The 20,886-nt window shown below is 44.0% G+C and overlaps 2 protein-coding genes across 3 annotated transcripts in view; one reads left to right on the top strand and one right to left on the bottom strand.

The window, feature by feature from the left end:
- CYP7B1 (cytochrome P450 family 7 subfamily B member 1) overlaps window positions 1-20,886 on the bottom strand; it is a 229,059-nt gene that overhangs the window by 34,460 nt on the left and 173,713 nt on the right. For both annotated transcript variants that reach the window (XM_065902660.1, XM_065902661.1), the window contains exon 6: window positions 4,124-4,200. In XM_065902660.1, the coding sequence (XP_065758732.1) occupies window positions 4,124-4,200 (77 nt within the window). The remainder of the gene's footprint in view (window positions 1-4,123; window positions 4,201-20,886) is intronic.
- On the top strand, window positions 15,865-18,774 carry BHLHE22 (basic helix-loop-helix family member e22). The gene has a single exon (XM_065902662.1). The coding sequence runs from the start codon at window positions 16,006-16,008 to the stop codon at window positions 17,098-17,100; it is 1,095 nt and encodes a 364-aa protein (XP_065758734.1). The 5' UTR covers window positions 15,865-16,005; the 3' UTR covers window positions 17,101-18,774.

Here is a 20,886-nt window from a genome sequence, read left to right as displayed (position 1 = left end):
GTTGGTGGTAAAGAATTGCTTGCAATGCAGGAGATCGGGTTCTATCCCTGGGTCAGGAAGATGCCCTGGAGAAGGAAATGGCAACTCGCTCCAGTATTCTTGCCTGGAGAATCCCATGGACAGAGGAACCTGGCAGGCTACAGTCCATGGAGTTGTAAGAGTCAGACACCACTTAGTGACTAAAACCACCACCAAAATTAATAAAAATCACAATGAAAAAGAATTGAGTAGTTGGAATTATCATGGTTACTTTGTAAACTATAGTCATGTTTTAACTACTACTTTCAGTATATTTTAACATACTTTTAAACACTACTGATTCATAATACAGAAAGCTGAGGAGATTCTCACACCAACACTTTCTCCTTTCACTTTTTATTAATTAAATATTCTTTTGGACTGTCAAAGTTTATATTCTGTCCCAATTCTAATAATCCCTGTATATGTTTTGTCTTAGTTTTATACTGAAATGAAGTGCTCATCTCCATTCCTTTCATCAAGTCATCTGCATTCCTGAGTTCCCTATTTTAATTAATAGCATAACTGGAGAAATCTCAGCATCAAGTCATTTTTTAAGGAATGACTCAACAGTACTGAATTCTTTGGGACTAGCTGCCTCTTGCCTTCAGACTTAATGGACAGCTTTGATGGGTGTAACATTCTCAGGTCTCACTTAGCCACAGAATCAGGCATTTTTTACTCCCTTTGGAGTCTGGGCATTGAATGTTGCCATGAAGAAATCAGAAATCAGTCAGTCTTTCCTCTGATAGGTGCCAGATAGGAAAACACTATGTAGACTCTTTTATAGATTAAGAAACAGGATCAGAGAGGTTGAGTGCTAAGTTGCTTCAGTTGTGTCTGACTCTTTGCAACCCCATGGACTATAGTTTGCCAGGTTCCCCTGTTCACGGGATTTTCCAGGCAAGGATACTGGGAGTGGGTTGCCATTCCCTTCTCCAGCGGTATCTTCCCAACTCAGGGATAGAACCTGTGTCTCTTATGTCTCCTGCAGTGGCAGGCAGGTTTTTTAACACTAGTGCCAGAGAGAAACTCCCAGAGAGGTTAAGGGTCATGCAATTTAATGAATGAGAAAACTGGAATCAGACACTAGGTCTCTTGACTCCTTGAAGTTCATGATAGAAAGTCAAGGAAAAGCTATGGACTTTATTATCTCCCCATGAACATCATGCTTGAATGTGTCTCAGAAGATGGCTGTTCCTCACTTATTTCACCTGCTGTGCTGGAGTTCACAGTCCAAGTAAAGGAGCGACCTGCGTTCCTATAGATGGCTCATAGAATAACACTGCAAGTATTGCTTTTCCTCTTTAAGACATAAGACAAAATGTGTAATTATTCACAGTCACAAATTAAACTGAAACCGCAATGAAAAGAAGATGAAACCTGAATACAACGAATATGAAACATCAAATATGTGTTTAAGGATGTGTTAGAAACAAATAAAGATGAGAATCAGTGAATGAGAGAAAGCTAAGATATATGAAGCCATTCGGCAGCCACCCTTAAACAACCGTAAGTAATTACAGGCATGGGAAGTGTTGAAATTACGTTATACGCATTTGAGCAAGGGGAAAATCCATACAATTCATTTTTGTATTATAAGATGAGATTTTAAGAAGTATCTGTTTGCCTGTCTAATGGTCCATTTTGCAATAAGTGCCTTTGTAATCTCCAAATAAATTTGCAAGTCTAGTCTGCTATGATTATTTTCTATCTCTTTTCTAAAGTAAACTATGCATATGCAATTATAAGGGCAATGGAGTGTATGCAGAGTTAAGAAGGAGAGACCGTGATAAAAGGGGTGTCTTTCCTGGAAGGAAAGAAAAAGAAGTAAATTTTGATAGTTTCAATCACAAGTAGAAAATTTATTTTATGATAGCGACCACAACATTTACTGCTGCTGAAATTACATTGACTAACTAGAGACTCCAGGAACACGTACCGTGTCCACAAATTCTCGCCACTAGGTGGCAGTGGCGCCATCTAGGGTAGCACTGACCTCATTACAATCATTTCATCCTGGTTAACGCACCATCCCCTCGCCCCGTAGCATCTAGAGCTTGCCAACAATTAACACGTGTCTCCTTCAGAATTCTTTAGTTTTTATCAAAACAGAATTGAATTAAGAAAAATTAATTAGACACCAATTTCCAAGAGCAATCATCTTAGAAATAAAATTTAAAGAAAGCCCTGTACACAACCACAGAATATTTGCTGTGTTGCTCTGCGTCCAATTGAGCTGGATTGCAACGTGTGAATTGAATCCCGTTTGTACAGATAGATTCACTGCTGGGATACTTAAATAGGTTTTGTCACCACTTACCTTAATTTAGGTTACAAAATTACTCTGACATGCTTCACAGAGGCAGGATTCTGCACCTTCAGGTGAGTTTTAAACTCACTGCTTACTCTTAGCAAGATGAGGATCACATTGGATCCTGCTAATGAGCTTTGAAGCAGAGTTTCTCCTTGCAGAACCGTTACTCTTCAAAAATAGGCTGAAGAAATTCTTGCTGGAGCCCTCTGCTTTTTCCTTTCCCTCCCAAGCCTACCCATGGTTCAAAACTGTCACCTCTGTTGCAAGTCGCAGTCACTAAGAATCAGTGCTTCTCACAAACATTGTCATCCGTCAGCCTCACTAATCCACTTCCTCTTCTGACACTTCTTTAGTAGGGGAGGTTCTTTTTTCCCATGCATTCATTTAAGATAACCTATTAAGTAAGTCAGCACTTTTTAAATCTCTTTAAGGCCCTTCTTAAAGAAGCTTTCCTCTCTTATCTTTCATTATGCATCAATATATTTTGATGTAGAGAGAAGAGACTGATTTTAAAACTTCTATAGCTAACTATCATGTCTTCATACCTTAACTAACATCAAGTCCTACAAAAAGTGCCTGTATTCATTCAATAAGGAAAACATGCTTTCCTCATTACTGTAGTCTGAGATTGTATTCAACATGTCTACTTCTGTATCATATTTTTAAAGTGAAAAATAATCCATGCATTTAAAAAGAAAAAAAAATGCTATAAAGCATCAGTAACCAGAAAATATAGGGAGTTTGACGGTAACGAAAAAACAGTCAAGAGCTGCCCTGACTTTAAGTCGTCTGCTAACTGTTTTCTTTTAAATGGTTGCATGATGAACACAAGTGATATTTCTGGGTCTTGGCACATCAAACTACCCACAGATGAAAGATGACTTAATTGCTTTGACCACAGTCCGAGTCAGAAGAGCTCAGTTGGCAAATATAAAAATAGCCTGGTGCCATGTGCATTTGCATTTGAGTAAGGAGTGATTTCGTTTCAAGGCCCAAAGTCTAGGTAACAAAGCAACCCACGGGTAGTGAAACATACCTTGCAAGTAGCAGCCTCAATCCCTGACCAGACTATCTAAGGTTGCAGCGGACACCTTGATCTTGTCAGCTCCCTCCGTATGCATAGGAAATAACCACTGTGAGCACAGAGCTTCCGAACTCAGATCACAATATATTGAGAGTTTATGTCTTTAGAGGTTAAGCACCTAAGCATTCACAGAGATTTGTTACCTGAACCATCACTTTTAAATAACCTCCTAAAAACCTTTTAATAATTAATTATTATTCTAAATATCTGCAGTTACTGTTAATAGCTTCAGTTGCTTCTCATAATTTCACCTAACAAAGTATTTTCAATCAACAGTCACAGCACAGTGAGGCTTGCTGTATTTTAGACTTTACTACACAGCAGCCCAAATAAAGTAAAAATATATAGAAGAGGAAAAATATGACACAAAGAATAGGAAATTTCTCTAGACCTTGTATTAAATGTGATTCCAAAGCAAGTAATGGTAAGACATGGACTATAGACGCGCCATTTCTTCTAACCCATTATCTTTGAGATGATGTTACTTTCATATTTTCTAAACTTTGTAATATAAACTGCAAACTTAATTCAGGGGGAAAAAAAATCTGCTATCAATGATTACCATAGCCAGGACCACAGACATTTAAATCAAAAGTCACCTGAGTTGGAAAAGGTTTAAGTTTTTTCAATAAATTATTTTTTATAATGACTATAAAAGTTATATAGTACATAGAGGCGAGCTGAAGCTACATACTTTACTATACCTGAATTGCGAGGAGTACTTTCGGAGACATAAAAGCTGACAATCAGACATCTGAGTGCGACTGGAAAATAGCAGCCCCTGAAAGATTAAAGTGTGAATTTTAGTAACCTCAGAGGCAAAAACCATTGTTCTTTCACTTTTGAACCAGGCAACAGAACGCGCAAATGATAATACAAATACATGCAAGGAGATCAAAGGTTAAAGTCAGACCCCCAAATCACTTTGTCAAATCTGGAATGAGAATTCTTGCTCCATAACAGTCTATAATTGTTCTGCTCTTTAAAAAGAGTTCTGTGATCATGCAAAATGAAAGTACAAAATGGCTCAATTTACAAAGTAAAACTGAGTCATTCTTCAATAAAGCCACTAACACTATAATATAATCATATATAATATGTAAGTAATCATATATATTTTAATATCATACATTTTCTTCAAAAATTTAATTCCCTAGTGACTCAGTTGGTAAAGAATCTGCCTGCAATGCAGGAGACCTGGGTTCAATCCCTGGGCTGGGAAGATCCTCTGGAGGAGGGCATGGCAGCCCACTCCAGTATTCTTGCCTGGAGAATCCCCATGGACAAAGGAGCCTGGCGGGCTACAGCCCATGGGGTCGCAAAGCATCAGACACGACTGAGTGACTAAGAACAGCACAGCACATCTGTGGTTAAGGAAAGATATATATTGTCACTAGATATCACCATCATTTTTAAATGCACTCTGGATCCAAACAACATGAAAGAAAATGGTTTTAGGTAATAAATCATCAGAAGCAAAATTACAGAAAGCAAGTATTTAAAATCAGGAAAATCACTCTCAATATTTTTAAAATAATAATTGATTTATTATTATTATTTAATTATAATCTATTATTTAATTTTAAAATGAAAAGAGAATGAATAATGATGCAAACAACCTATAGGAAATAGTAACACTTTCATTTAATCATTTATTGATAAGTTTTTATTTCTTAAAAAAAAAACTACATGCATGCTGCTGCTGCTGCTAAGTCACTTCAGTCGTGTCCGACTCTGGGCGACCCCATAGACGGCAGCCCATCAGGCTCCCCCGTCCCTGGGATTCTCCAAGGAAGAACACTGGAGTGGGTTGCCATTTCCTTCTCCAATGCATGAAAGTGAAAAGTGACAGTGAAGTCGCTCAGTCGTATCTGACTCTTAGCGACCCCATGGACTGCAGCCCACCAGGCTCCTCCGTCCATGGGATTTTCCAGGCAAGAGTACTGGAGTGGGGTGCCATTGCCTTCTCCTAACTACATGCATAACAGACAGTAAATATCTATCACCCATAATCTTTATCAAGCTATTTAAAATAACTTGTGAAAAATCCTACCCTTGAATCTCAAACCTTAGTTCCCAGAGAGAACAAGGGTTTAACTGTTCTGTAAACTTCTTTCAGATTTTTTAAAACATTTATTTATTTTTATTTGAAGAATAATTACAATATTGCGTTGGTTCTGCCATACATCAACATGGATCAGCCATAGGTATACATATGTTCCCTCCCTGTGTGGGTACACGTTTTTTTTAATACAAAAATGACTCTTTAGATTCTCTGTCTTGGTTTTTCAACTTAATTACACATCAGAAATGTTTTTCCAGGTCAGTGTATATAAAGATTGACTTCATTTACTTTTTATAACCACATACTATTTTATAGAATGAAGAAACCATCATTTATTTAATCATTTGCTTACTAAAGAACATTGTTTCTTATTTTTTGCCATTTTGGAAAACACTTTTACTATTTCTGTAGTACTCATGCCATTATTTCTGTAGGATTGGTTCTTAGGCATCAGACTCAAAACCACCTGCACAAAAAGATTGTACTGATTTTCACTACAATCATTTCCCTTATAGCTCTATATATTATTATTATTATTTTAAATTTTTTCCTATTTAAAATTGCTTTAATTTCTATTTTCTTTTGATTAAAGATTTTGAACATCATTTTATTTCATTCTTTTTTAAAATTTAATGTATCATTATTATCTTTTTTTGGCCATGGTTTGTAGCCAAAAAAAAAGGATCCTTTAGTTCCCCAACCAGGGATTGAACCAGTGCCCCCTGCATTGGAAGCATGGAGTCTTAACCACTGGACTGCCAGGGAAGTTCCTGAATATCTTTTATATCTTTTTTCTTTTAGAAATTTATATTTTTTCTATTAATTGCCAGATTACATTATCTTATTTTTCTATCAGATATCTTCTTGTTTTGTAGAAGCTCTTTGTATATTTGATGTATCTGCTATTTGTTTTTACAGAACAGGAATTTTAATTTTTAAATGTGTAGTTAAATGTGTCAAACTTTCTCTCTGTGAGTGTCTGAATTTTTGCCTTCCTTAGGAGAACTCCACTGTAAATCTATACAAAGCATCTCTATCAATAGTATTATCATCAGGCTACCCTAAATGCCTTTCTCAGTTCACAGAGAATTGATGTAACACTGATTCTAGTAAAATAATAAAACAAAAATTAAGTTGACATTATCTTCAAATACTTACAGAATAATAAATATCGCCTGGGAGCAATAAACAGCTGGAGTTTAAAAAGAAAAATAATTCAGACAAATCCGATTTCCTTTCTTGATAAAAATAACACAATTAGTGGGTAAGGGAAGAGAAGGTGTGTAATACATTTAGACCTTTGACATGCATTGTCTCTATAAGTCTTTTGTAAAAAAATTAATTAAAATTGGCTTCAAAGTGAGTACTGTCAACTGAATTGAAAACTGCCTGATGGACCAGCAACAACAGAGATAATAAGAGCACCGACCCATCCAGTGGTGGGAAGGAAGAGACAAGTACCACACCAAGGCCAGTGATAGGTCTGGATTCACGACGTTTTTACGTTAATGATCAAGACAGAAGAAAGAAAACTGATGTGATCATTAATTTAATGAATGTCACTCAGTTGAAAAGCACGGTCCACACGTTTGAAATCTTTAAAACAGAAGCTTGTGGTGGGAGACAGAAACACAGAGGAACAGCCACGTGGGAACTGACCTTGAACCAAATCCATGGCCATTTCTCCATCCATATACCAGTTAGTTCCATCAAATCACACTATGGTGCCCAATTTATAATTGACTAGGGGCAAATTCATCCATTCAAGATCCAAGGAAGAGAACCGGACCCCCAGGTAGGGCAGTAGGGATATTCAGGAGAGAGGAGAGCAGTGGGGGCGAAGGGCCCTGATGATGGGAACAGAAAAAGCCCAGCACCTGCGGCTCCTAATTCCACGATCCTCCAAAATGACTCAGCAGTGAGAGATGCTCTAAAATCTGCCAGCACATGAAAGCTGTGATTTTTTTTTAAAGTAAATAAAATGCAAACCAATAATGATAATTAAAGGTGATTGGACTGCTCTAGATGACACAAAGAAACATAATAAAGTGCTAACATTAAATTCACATGACATTTTAGTGCGCACGAAATGCTTCCACATCATTTCCTTTGATTGATACCCAGAGGAGGTCAGAAAAGGCATGATGAATAGATCCATTTTTCTGCTGAAGCTAAGTGGGATCAAGAGAACTGCCAAAGATCACACAGTTACTCTGCCCAGGGTCTGCTATTTCTATTATACCTACTCATACCTTTTAAAGTAATTCACAGACAACTGCAATCAAGTTTGGACATATGTAAAAATTGTAATTCAAATACTTTAAAAATTTTATTTATTTATTTATTTTGGCCACATGGCTTGTGAGATCTTAGTTCCCTGACCACGGATCAAAAAAGTTCTTTTTAAAAGAAAAGAAAAGTGCATCTTCATAAGACAAGCAAATTTCCACAAACACCGAAAACATGCATCTTTTGGTCTTTATTCTTCATACCTACTTTTCCTCAGTCTTCCTTCTTTCTATCCTTCCTTCCTTTTCTTTCCTTTTTGCCCCAAGACCCTTGTTCTCAAAAACACTAGGAATATGGGAAGTAACTCAGGGGAGTAAGGATTTTAATGTACATGAATCACAAACAACCTTCCTGGGAAAACCTCAACTTCTCATCTTTGAAGGTAATGGGAATTTTTGTTTTCCTTAAGTACCTAAGGCCTGAAAGAAAGTAAAAGTGTTACTTGCTCAGTCCTGTCCAACTCTTTGAGGACCCATGGAATGTAGCCAGGTTCCTCTGTCCATGGAATCCTCCAGGCAAGAATTTGTAGTGGATAGCCGTTCCCTTTTCCAGGGGATCTTCCCAGCCCAGGAATTGAACCTGGGTCTCCTGTATTGCAGGCAGATTCTTTACCATCTTAGCCACCAGGGAAGCCCAACTCAATGTCACTTTAGAACTAACTTTCATTTCTCCCTGCCTCTTGGTGACATCTGTTCTCCACAAGGGCAGTGCTGGACAATAGACAGATATCCTGGTTTTCCTTCCAATGGCATTGTAGCAAATGATGCCCCCTTTCACACCCCCAAATGAAGTATTTCATCAGAGGAATGTTATTTTTATGTTAAGACACTCATGTCATAATGCTTTACCACTGGTGATTTCCTTTTTTAATACTTAACACTGAGAAAATATAGCACAAACATGTGTGTATGTGTATGTATGTAAGTGTGTGTGTGTGTGTGTATTTCTAAGTGGGCAGCTCAAACAGTACCATTTTAATCCAAATACACTAATAGAGAAACCAAGTTAAATGTTTCTTAAACATAAGTTAAAATGATTACGTGCAGCAATACTGCATTGCTAGAATAGATCAAATGACCTCATCGAAAATGTTTGAGAAGGTGTCAAACTTATCCATGTTAAGTTTAAAAATTTCAACTGTGAAAAGCTCTCTAGCTAACCATCTGTTTATCTTGTTCCTCCTATATATAATCAAATTTCTTTCAAACCGGAAGGCTTACATTGACAGAGTAAATGAGTCCAAATATTTGGCTTAATAGAGCTTCACTTTAATTAATCAAATAAAATTAATCTTTCAACTGAAGTGAAGTTTACATTTGTCTGTTTGATCTACAATATTTTTGAAGGATACTCATAATATTTTGTACACTACAAAAAGCATATCTACTTTCATTTGTATTTCAAGCAGCTGGCCTGGGCATATTATCATAGATGAGAAATGTTCTTAATTGGGATATCATCTCTTTACTGGATTTTGATCTTACTTACAAAAGGGAGCAGGGCTTGCAAAAATACACTTTAGAAATATTTTAATTCACAAAAGTGTTAGGTATCCATGGTTTTATTATGTGCATTAAATTTTTGGAAAACAATTTAGCTTCAGATGACATTTCAGGCTCAGAAAGCCTAAATTAGACATTCTGAAAGATTGTGAGTTGAGAAGACTGCTCAAGAAAGTGAAGGGCTATTGAGGAAAATGGGGCAGATTCTTTACTAATGTTGATTAGTAAAATACGATGAGGCACTAGGAGGAGAACTTGTTTCAACATAACATCATCTCACAGTAGTCTCCTTTCTATCATATTACATGGTAAGCATAACCCAGAAAAAGTAAAAAAAAGACAACTGCTTTTAATAAATAAACCCATACTTAACAAGAAATGCTTTGGTGATTAAAATATCCCAATAGTAATTCAGCAATTGCTTTTCACTAGTCAATTAACGCCTGAGAGCACTGAGATATTTATGAAGTTACAGTATCTTTTGCATAAAATAACTGGTTCAAGTCCTGATTTAGAAATTAATCTGGGATTTAATTTCTTCCATCAAATTATGTATTGATGATAAATTAAAGAATCATATTTTATCACAAGTCCCTAGAATAATAACTATATCCGAATCTATAAAAACGATGTGTATAAAAACAGCATACAAACTTCTATTCACAAATAATTAGCTTCCGGGATTGTGTCTGACAGCCTTTAATGATCATAAATTTCCAGCTCATCTTTTATCATCGCAATCAATTTATCACTGAAATAATTTTTGAGGCGTAAAATAAAGTGTCTCTCATATTTGAATACTTCATTCTCAGTATTTTAAGTATGTTGTTGTCATCCATCGTTACGTTCTCCTCACTGCCAGGAGATGGCGCTGTGGGTTTTAAATCTCAAAGCTAAAACCCCAAAGCAGAATTGAGCCCCGTAATTTCAGTTTATTTCTTCTTAATTCGTGGACATCAAGACAAGCCCTAAAAGCGTTCACTTTTTTTAGGCCAACAATTTTTCTCCCCTCCCCCCCCCAAAATCGAACGTTTTCCAAGGTTCCAAAAGATAAACGCACGTAACAAAAATAAGTATTATCAACCTCTAAGGAATATGTCCAGGTAACCAAGAAGGCAGTGAATTCTTCGGAAACTCTTTTCACTGTTTCCCTTTATCTGCGTATCCAGCCCTACGGCTGGAGTCCCAGCAGGGCTATATCACGCCCCTCCTCTTAAAAGTCACCTGGAAGCCAGGTGAGCCCTTCGCTGCGAGCCTGGGGACCTGCCTGAGCGTCCGCCTGGGGCGCATCCTCGCGCCGAAAAAGCTGCTTGTCTTGGGGGGCGGGGGGGGGGGGGCGGTTTGAGCCTTTCCCTTCAATGTTTGTTCACACTTAAGCCAGCTAGTCGCCAAAGAGTCGTGAGGATCAACCTCTTTTCCTTAAAATAGATAAAGAAAAGGGGAAGAAAATCTTCACGAAAGAACTTTATATCAACAGGTTTCTGCTTTTCCAAGGTCGAAGTCCTGGGACTTGCCAAGCACTTCAGCCCTAAGGCTGGGGGCCTTGGCGCGCTGCCAGGGCCGGTCCACCTCCCGCGGCCCCTGCTCCTTCGCGGCCCTCCTCCCCATCAGCCCCGCCAACCCCCAGCGCACACGCGGACGTACAGCATCTCTCCGCACTGAGCCGTGGGGGACCCAGCCAAGAGGGTAAGAAAAGACTGATGAATAAACAAACGGGGGCCGAAGGGCTTGATTTCAGGAGCTCGATGGGCTTGAAGCTCTCCGCCACCAAATCGATCCTGCGTTCCCGAAGCTGGCGGGGGCGCAGGATGACTAACTTCTGCTGTACCGGCTTCGAACCGATCTAAGATTCACCAAACAGCGCCGAGCAGGCGAGGGGAGCCTGTAGGCATATGCAAGTTCAAGGTCAGCGTGCCTCTGACTGGGGCTGGAGAGCGGCCAAGAATGCGAGGGCCTGAAGCGCTAGGGACGCGCCCTACCTGTGCGCGCTTTGGACAAGGCGGAGGGGGGCTCGGAGCCCCAACTCCCTGGCGGTTTCCCAAGAGGGCGTTCCGCCGGGGTCACCGTGGTCCCGGCCTGATGCAATCCCCAAGGCTGGGCTCCGCCGCCTCGAGGGCAGCGCAGCCCCAGGCAGTTTCCATGGCTCTCAGGGAATTTGCTTTTCCAAGCAGCTCCCAAGCAAAAGTTCGTGACATTTTGACCAAACTTTGCTTTTAACCTTCTAAAATGTCCTCGAATAGATAAAGGAAAACACATTCACACAAGTACAATTCTCCCTTCCAGAAAACACAGATACTCAAATCCCAGTATTCTAGGGTTCTCCTAACTTTTAAATCTTCATAAATTATAAGCTGTTTATCAGGGCTATAGAAATAACAAAGAGGAACTCCTGGCTTTGCTCTTAAATGATGGATTCGATTGTGTACCGTTCTGATTTTATTCAGGTTCCTATTTCAAATTAGAAGCAAATATTAATGAAGATGATCACCAAGAAATGTAAGTACGACCTAAAAAAATCAGTTTGGTCTGAAATTCAATAGCCCTGTCATTTCAATGCGAGGTGGCTTGTTAAGTGTTTAAGCGTCCTTTCAAAGCCGTAGGTGTGTTCCTTCCTGCTGAAACAAAACTGTATTCATCTTTGCACAACATGCGCTGGCGTCTGTAAATTTGGTATGCAACACTCGGCCAAGAATGCTCCCTGTCCGGATACGTGTCTGCCAAACCGCACCGCTGCGCCCACCAGCCCAGCACCAAGGGTACCCTGCTGGGGTTCCCTGGACGAAGCCCACCCCGCCGTCTGGACCGCGGCGTGGCCTGAGCTGCCACCACCTCGACTGGCTAGAGGGAACAGTTCCCTGCGTTTCCTGTCCCCCCATTGCTTCAGTAACTCACACTGATCTCTGAAACTGCAGAGTCAGAGAATTTCGCTTCCACGTTTCATTCCCAGGGGTCATCTGTGGGTCAGGAGTTTCCCTCGAGGGCTGATTCCACACCTCACCTCACCCCACCCTACCCTCCCACCCTTCCCAGGCCACCAGAAAGTGTTTCCTTTGTTTTTGCTTCTGCTCTCTTTCCAACTTGCTAAGTTAGATGAGGCGGAGAAGGCAATGGCACCCCACTCCAGTACTCTTGCCTGGAAAATCCCATGGACGGAGGAGCCTGGTAGGCTGCAGTCCATGGGGTCATTTAGAGTCGGACATGGCTGAGCGACTTCACTTTCACTTTTCACTTTTATGCATTGGAGAAGGAATGGCAACCCACTCCAGTGTCCTTGCCTGGAGAATCCCAGGGATGGGATGGAACAGAGTCGAACACCACTGAAGTGACTTAGCAGTTAGATGAGGAACCCAGGCCCTTTCCCCTCTTCGTGGCAGAATGAAGTTCAAGCGCAGACATTTCTGGCGTTCCTGCGGCCAGAGAGGGGTACTAAGTGAGCAGCTGACGTCAGCACTTTGCTGGCCCGAAATCAGGCGGCGGGATTTCTCCTCAAGTGGTGAGAAAGAACCTAGGCCGTGACTCAGGGCTGGCGACGATTAAACCAGGTAACGAGACACCGGGCAGATGTGTTTTCATTGCCCTGTAAGATAAATGCAGCGTTAAGTGCCTGACAACTTCCCAGAAGCAATCAGCAAAAGTTTACGAGTGCATAAACCTCAAAGACCATTCCCCGACGGTTGTTATAAGGCCCACGTTTAGAGCTTCTATAAATTCTTCAGCAGTTTCCCCAAGCTAAATTTCCAGGCACTATTAAGCAGCCACCTCCTCCGGGGAGACCTGGGGGATTTTCTTGAACCTTCAAAGAAAGAGATCTGGAGCGCCTAGTGAGTGAAATGAAGTTGCGCCAAAGTTTGTTTCCGAAGCTCGAAGCTCGGGTGGCCAGAGAGCGAGGAGGGAGGAAGGTGGACCGGAAGTGGGGTCCAGGGAAAAGTTCACGATATGCCTAGTTAGCTGACAGCAGCGGAGGGCCGGGGTCTGTCGAGGGTCGGGGATCTGGCGGAGCCTTGACCGCTTTGGGTGGTGGCCCCAGTTTGGCCAGTCCGGTTCTGCATGGCACAGCTCCGTGTGGCGCTCCTAGCTGTGCCCAGGCTCCCCCAACTCGGCCCGGACACGGTAGCTCCTTCGTCCGTCTAGTGCCCGCTGAGTGGCCGGCAGGAGTCCAGCCGGCCAGCGCACCAGAAAGGCGGCCTGGACCGAGAGCCGAGTCCGACACCGGAAACGTGTCTCCACTCCGCCCAGAGCCAAGACGGTGCCAGCCTCGGTCCTCCCCCAAGTGGCCAGAGTTCTTGGGTCATTTAGTATCAGACACACACGACTCACCTACGTTTATAGAGAACCTTTGTTTACGATCCCGGTGAAAACAAAGCTGCTAATTGAAAAACAGTTACAGGAGCGTGTCTTTCAGCATCTTAAAGCCCGAGGTTAACAGCTGCGCGCGCCGGGGGAGGGAGGGGCGGGGGAAGCGATGAGCCAGGGGCCGCCCCGCACGTCTACGTGCCTTAGGGGTCCCGGGCGAGACACGTGGGCCGGATCGAGCCTTCAAGAGCCTAGGGCTGGGGTCCCAGGCTGGAAAGCCTCCCGCAGCCCGCCAGCTCTTTCTCCACCTTTGGGTTCCAGTCAACCCCAAGGGGCGAAGGTAACCGACGACTGCGTAGCATTTCTGATCCCGTGAGATTCAATCTCGGGCAGTTATTTTGGAAAGATAGAGCTGGGCCCTTTTCCCTGCTTTCCAGGTGAAAACGCAGACGTTTCTCTGCCGTCCTCATCCCTCCTTTCTGAAATAAGGCGTCCAACTGTTCCGATATTACCATTCAAAAACAGGTTCTGTGGCGAACCTCATTTGTGAATCTATTACAGAGATTAATAGATTATTTCTCCTTTTTCAACTAATTCTCAGTGGGGAAATTTAACCATATGGTAAGGAGAGAATTAGAATTTCATCACATTAGAGCAAAATGTAATGAAAAGAGTCCAACACCTGGGGCCAACTCTGAAAGCCACAATTAAAAGGTTTTTAATGAAACCAGAGAAACCAAAAATTTCATAGGCTTCAGTAATTCTGCCACATAAGGAAGATTTATTGGAGATGTTGAGAAATATTGTTTTTTCTTATGTTGTAAGGATGGAAAACCAGCCGCTAAATACCATGTGCGCCCGGACACGGGACCCAGGAGCTGGAGGACCGAGAGTCCCGTTTCTCATCTGGGGAGCAGCACTTGTTTCCACACTTCGGCTTCCTCTCTCTCCAAGAACAATCGAGGCAGACCCAGTTGTCCCTGAATGGCTTCCTAGCCTTGGAGGCGACGTTTCCGGGTAAATAAATATGCACTGATGTCCCACTTAGTGTGTGAGAGGGTTTGACTCCCGTTGAAGCTGACTATTCTGAAACCACTGGATTTTAATCTGGAGGGAAGTTTGAGCAATCAGTTTCTTTCTGGTTAGGAAATCGTGTGCTTCATCATCTCCATCACTGTAGCCGTGGTTTGGAGGCGGCTGCGAAAGTAACCCCCCCCCCCACCACCACCACCACCTTTACAAAAAATCTAATGGGCTGCACTCCCCCCAACCCTCCCCGGGCCCAATCCGGGTAGGAAATGGGCAGGGAGCATAGTGGCGGGGGCGGAATAAGGCGGTTGTGTTGGGGGGGGGGGGGCGATTGCTTTGCTGTTTTACTAGCTAAGAATCTTGGGTGAATTTAGGGCAAGCCAGCGGAGACACTGTGTCCCCCCCACTAAAGTCCCATATCCAAATCCAGATCAGAGTCATCCTATGAACAGGGGTGGAGTATCAGTCTCCCCCGGAAGGGTCATGTAGCAATGAGACAGCAGCGGCGAGAGAAGGGCGGGGGGCGGGGGGTGGGGGGGGGCGGGGGGCGGTTGCCGGGGGGGGGGGGGGGCGTCTGCTTTTCCCTGGACTCCCAGGCTTCGCCGCCGATCTACAATTTTCTGAAGGAGCAAAGAACATCGTCGACTCTAAGTAGGGCTTTTAGTGTGCTCATTGATGAGTGAAAGTCGCCACACATGTCAAGCTAAAGGCAGTTGTTGGGTTACTAACAGGACCCAGCGCCTTGCAAACATATGCGCTAAGCTGTGTATACAGATGGCAGGCAGAATAATGGAGCAGGCGCCTTTTATAAAGCTCTAGCTGCTGCCTGTCTTCAGACCTGGGAAATGAAACTATTCAGACTCGCGGCCAGATAGCGCCTGCGATTGTTTGTTACCGTTTTAATCCTATTAATTAAAACGTTAACCTGATTGGGTAGAAAGCGCTGTCCCAACAGGCGACTCTTCTTCATAATAACCTACTCAGAGATAATGATGTAAAAGACTCCCCCGTCTGTGGCGGCGGCTGGTTGATGGGTCCGGAAATCTCTTGAAGGTGAATCCAAGCAAGATAAACGGTGCGGAGAGGAGGCGCGGGGCTGGGCTCAGAGCGGCGGCGGCGGCGGCGGCGGCTCCACACCCTGCGCGCCCACCCTCCCACCATGCGGGGCCGCGGCCCATGGTGAGCCCCAGCAGCCAGCACCATCGGCTGGAGACGAAGAAGAAGAAGAAGAGGAGGCGGCGAGCGCGGGGGAAGGCGAAAAAGAAAAAGAAGGGGAGAGGGCTGCCAGCAGCTCCGGGACCGACGCGCGTACCAGCCCCGGAGACCGGCTCGGGCGCGTCTGAGGCGCCGCCCGACTCCCGAGCCCAGGAGGCGGCGGCGGGCCCGGGCTGCGCGCCGGGGCCGGACCATGGAGCGCGGGCTGCACCTCGGCGCGGCCGCCGCGGGCGAAGACGACCTCTACCTGCACAAGAGCCTGAGCGCCTCCGCGGCCAAGCGCTTGGAGGCGGCTTTCCGCTCCACGCCTCCGGGCATGGACCTGTCCCTGGCACCGCCGCCCCGGGAGCGCCCGGCGTCCTCCTCGTCGTCGCCCCTCGGCTGCTTCGAGCCGGCTGACCCCGAGGGGGCAGGGCTGCTGCTGCCGCCGCCCGGGGGAGGCGGCGGCGCGGGAGGCGGCGGCGGCGGCGGCGGCGGGGTGGGCGTCCCCGGGCTGCTCGTGGGCTCCGCCGGCGTGGGGGGCGACCCCAGCCTGAGCAGCCTGCCGGCCGGGGCGGCCCTGTGCCTCAAATACGGCGAGAGCGCCGGCCGGGGCTCGGTGGCCGAGAGCAGCGGCGGCGAGCAGAGCCCCGACGACGACAGCGACGGCCGCTGCGAGCTGGTGCTGCGGCCCGGAGGCAGCGACCCGCGGGCCTCCCCGGGCGCGGGAGGCGGCGGCACCAAGGTGGCCGAGGGCTGCTCCAACGCCCTCCTCCACGGCGGCGCCGGCGCCCCCCCGGGGGCCCCGAGCAGCGGCGGCGGCGGCGGGGGTAGCGGCGGCGGCGGCGGGGGCAGCGGCGGCAGCAAGAAATCCAAAGAGCAGAAGGCGCTGCGGCTCAACATCAACGCCCGCGAGCGCCGGCGGATGCACGACCTGAACGACGCGCTGGACGAGCTGCGCGCGGTGATCCCCTACGCGCACAGCCCCTCGGTGCGGAAGCTCTCCAAGATCGCCACGCTGCTGCTCGCCAAGAACTACATCCTCATGCAGGCGCAGGCCCTGGAGGAGATGCGGCGCCTCGTCGCCTACCTCAACCAGGGCCAGGCCATCTCCGCCGCCTCCCTGCCCAGCTCCGCGGCGGCGGCGGCCGCGGCCGCTGCCCTGCACCCGGCGCTTGGCGCCTACGAGCAGGCGGCCGGATACCCGTTCAGCGCCGGGCTGCCCCCGGCCGCCTCCTGCCCGGAGAAGTGCGCCCTGTTCAATAGCGTCTCCTCCAGCCTCTGCAAACAGTGCACGGAGAAGCCTTAAACATCCCCCCCACCCACCCACCACCACCACCCCGCCCCGAAAAACACCAGACCGACCCCAAAGCTAGAGGACAGTGCACAGCTGCTCACCACCCCTTTTATTTGGTCCTCTCGTAGTTGTGAAGCACTTGCAGAACAGACAAAGCGGAGGCGAGAACTGAGAAGTATCAGAGACACTCGGGACTTCTGGCCTCGACAACCCCAGAATCTTGGTCTTTGGGGTGGGGAGTGAGGTGAAGTTGGTATGGAGGATAGATGTCTTTATTTTTTCCTCGGAAAAGTGGCAACTTTGGTGGCAGCCTAGACCGCGAGGAAGCAGTTTGCCTTTAAGGTTAAAAAACAAGTTGAGAAGTAGTCGTTATTAAGCGTGGAGGGTATTCCAGGGCAAAATAGTAATCCTACTGATAATTGTGAATTTGGCTAGTGCTGAGGGGGAAAGGAGGAGTCCGGGGTTGGGTGGCTTGTGGGACGGAATATTCATTCAGACAAATCAGAAAGGGCACTTGAAAATAAATTTTGATTCTGAGCCAGGAGAAAAACTTGAAATGTAGATTTATTTAAGTGAAAAACAAAAACAAAAACAACAGAAAGAGACACGTTGCTATGAAAGACTTGTATTTTTTATTGTCTCTGAACTTTAATCCTGTGAAAATGCTCAAAAGTTTTGGCAAGAGTGATATAAAAAAACTGACTGTGGCTGAAAGAAATTGCATTTAAAAATATTTATGTGCACCTTGTTACTTTCCACTCTGCAATGATGTATTAAAAATTCATGGTATTTATTTGTTATTCATCAATGACCTTTCCACATCAACAGTATTTATCATATGTTAAGGTCATGGGGTCTTATGTGCAGATTTTTTTTAATGCCTCTAAAATTCTGTTTTATAGATTAACTTATATTGTGTGCCAAGTGCTTAAAAGGGTTTATTTGCCAACAAGTATGAAAAGACATATTGATGTATCTGAGCTGCTTAGGTTTATCAAAGGTCACCTGGATATCTTCAGTTGCATCATCCCTGTATTTAAATTGAGCTTTAATAAATTGCTTCAGTCCAAAAATTACAGGAAAGGTGTATTCTTAATTGATGAATGAATTGATCTCTTTTTTTTTTTTTTTTTCCAAAAGGGAACTCTTTTGCATTCTAAAAAGGAAAGACATCACAGCAATAGATCCTATAAGTAAGAACATGCTAAACAAATACTTTTTCCAGGCTGTGCTGTGCATTTTTAAAAGGTCTAATTTAATTGCTTTTAATATATGTGTACATATATAAGTTATTTTAACTGTGGAGAATTATTTAAGTTGAAAGACTGGTTTGATTTGCCTATGGTGTGATATTCTTTGTTATTTTTCTAAAAAACAATTAAAAAGAAATAAAATAAAACTAAGGAAGAGCAAGAAGCTATTTACCCAAAGCGAGCTTTCAGTTTTAGTTTGCATGGCTGTTTGCCTGCCTTTCTAGCCTATGAAAATCCAGAAAACCTTTTTTAAAAAATGGAGTCCTGCTATTTTCCATTCCTTGCAGATAATACAAATTCAGTTTGTCAGGTTGGATGGTGAGTGGGGAGTTGTGATGGATCTCTTGGCGGGTTTTGGATGTGTAAAGAATGATATATATATTAAATAGGTCAATCAGACTATGACAGCTATGTACGACCATTTGTATGTGTATCTATGTCAGAAAGAATCTTTATTAAAATATTTTGATCAAACATTTTATTATGCTGTGCTTTGTGGAAGGAGCCATCACCTCTTTTCTGTGTAACTCTGCTTGAAAGGTAACAAGAAAGAAAGGAGTTTTAGAGAAGGTGAAACTAAAGTTCTGTCAGGGATAAGCAATTAGGAACAGCCCTAGTTCACTTGTTTACTTGTTAAAAGAGGATGGCTGGGCCTGGTCATTGGAGGAGAGAGAAATGGGGTCAGTGATGAGACACAGAGGAGGTCTAGAGCTCCTGTCTGCTGGCATGAACTTTGAAGGCCCTTCTCTCCCTGGAAATCTTTTCCCACTTTGTATGGCATTGTTAACTAATGGCACCAAGGCCCATCAGAGAGAGTAAAGTTTCTTAAAGAGTTTTTATTTCAAAAATTTCTATCTCCAACTTCCAGAAAGCCAATGAAAACAGATGAATTTGGATTCTCTGAGGATGCATTCTATTGTGGCTTTCCCCTTTTTTGTGTGATCAAAGAGTCAACCAGGTTGAATGATATGTGTAAACAATGTCCATAGAGATTTTTACAATGTACTAGTGTTGCTTGTTAATGAGATTTGTAGGGGCTATGTTTGGATTGGGTTGGGCGTTGATTCTATTAAAGAATGGCTGTATAGGCTTGTATTTGGACTTTCCTAATGCCCTCACATTTAGAAGGTTTTATTTTATTGTGGTGAAGGTTAGAGAGATGGTGGTCGTGAGGTTAGAGTGTTTCCTCTATAGGCAGTTTGCTGATTGCGTTTTGGTCTGTATAGTCTCAGCTCATAATGATATCCCTAAATGCCATCAAACTTAGTAGGGGGTGAGGGAGGATATTTTCTGCTCCACTTGCCATCAAAAAAGATTAATCAGAACCTGTAACTTTTCAGAAAACATCACAGCAAAGGGCCTTGAAGCTGAAGCCCTCCCAGTCTGGGAGTGGGGGTAGAGGGAGGGAAGAGACCAGGGCAGCCCCCAGGCAGGAGAAGACCCGTCTCTCAGCATTTACCAGACAAAGCCTGGGTGCGTCTAATTATGATTATTAAAACAATTTCCATGACGATGTCTAATATTATGTTAATTTGAAAACAACTGTGTATGAAAACTGTCGACTATAATACCTAAATTCATTTAATGAAACACATCGTTAAGGCAATTAAACCTCCTGGATGTGATTAAGAAACATAATTACGACACTGTTCTGCGCCATAATTGGGTGTCTTTAATCAAGGGGTAAAGTGCTCAGCAACACAGCCATTAGTTTGTATTGTTCTGGCCCGGCTGTCCATCATTCTGATTAGGAATTAACCAGAGCCACCATCAGTCGAATTTTTTTTTTTTCTATTTTGCATGTTAACATTGTAGAGGACATATTTGTTGCAGGATTTTACTGCTTAATAGTTCTCATTATTAAGAGGACCTCCTTAACATACTCTCTGTAACCTCTGTGATGTTCAACTCTGATTAGAAATAGTACAAATAAGAAATCTTGAACTTCAGGGGAAAAAGAAATACTCACCCTCCTCATACTCCTTTAATAACTCAATCTCCAAACTTTGTCCTGAAAAAACTAGAAATGGATGGGGGTGGGGGAAAGGAGAGGATAAATGTCAGACAAATATGAGCTATTATGCAAATAATAGGATTGATAATATTTAGTTTCATTTTGATAATTTCAGACACATAAATTCTCTTTCCAAATACAGGAGTTGACCAGTGCTGAGTTCTAGGAATAAATGGGGGACAGCTGAAAGGAACAAGAGAGGACTTTTCGGTGACTTACTGGTGGAATTCCCTGCCCTCAGCCAACCTTTGTAAAGTTTCTTCAACAGCAGTTTTTAGGGAGGGGAAACCACTGATTGAAGAGACAATTCTTCCCCCACCTGGCAAAGCCTTGGGCCGCTTTCCGAGGCCCGCCGGACTCCTGTATTTTCAGCCCAGGGTGGAAAGTTGGTGCACACACTTCTGGCCCCAGATGTCCTCCCATTGCGCAGCATCCACTTCAGGATTGGGTGACTGAGCACCAAAGGGTCAGGGTGATCTTGCTGAAGTACCCTTGGGCCAGAACAGTGACCCTGGCCCCTAAAACGGCGGC

The sequence above is a fragment of the Muntiacus reevesi genome, chromosome 12 (genome assembly GCF_963930625.1).
Source record: "Muntiacus reevesi chromosome 12, mMunRee1.1, whole genome shotgun sequence".
NCBI classification, from domain to species: Eukaryota; Metazoa; Chordata; class Mammalia; order Artiodactyla; family Cervidae; genus Muntiacus; species Muntiacus reevesi.
Note: the sequence above shows the minus strand (reverse complement) of the source record. Positions and strands in the feature narration are given on the sequence as shown.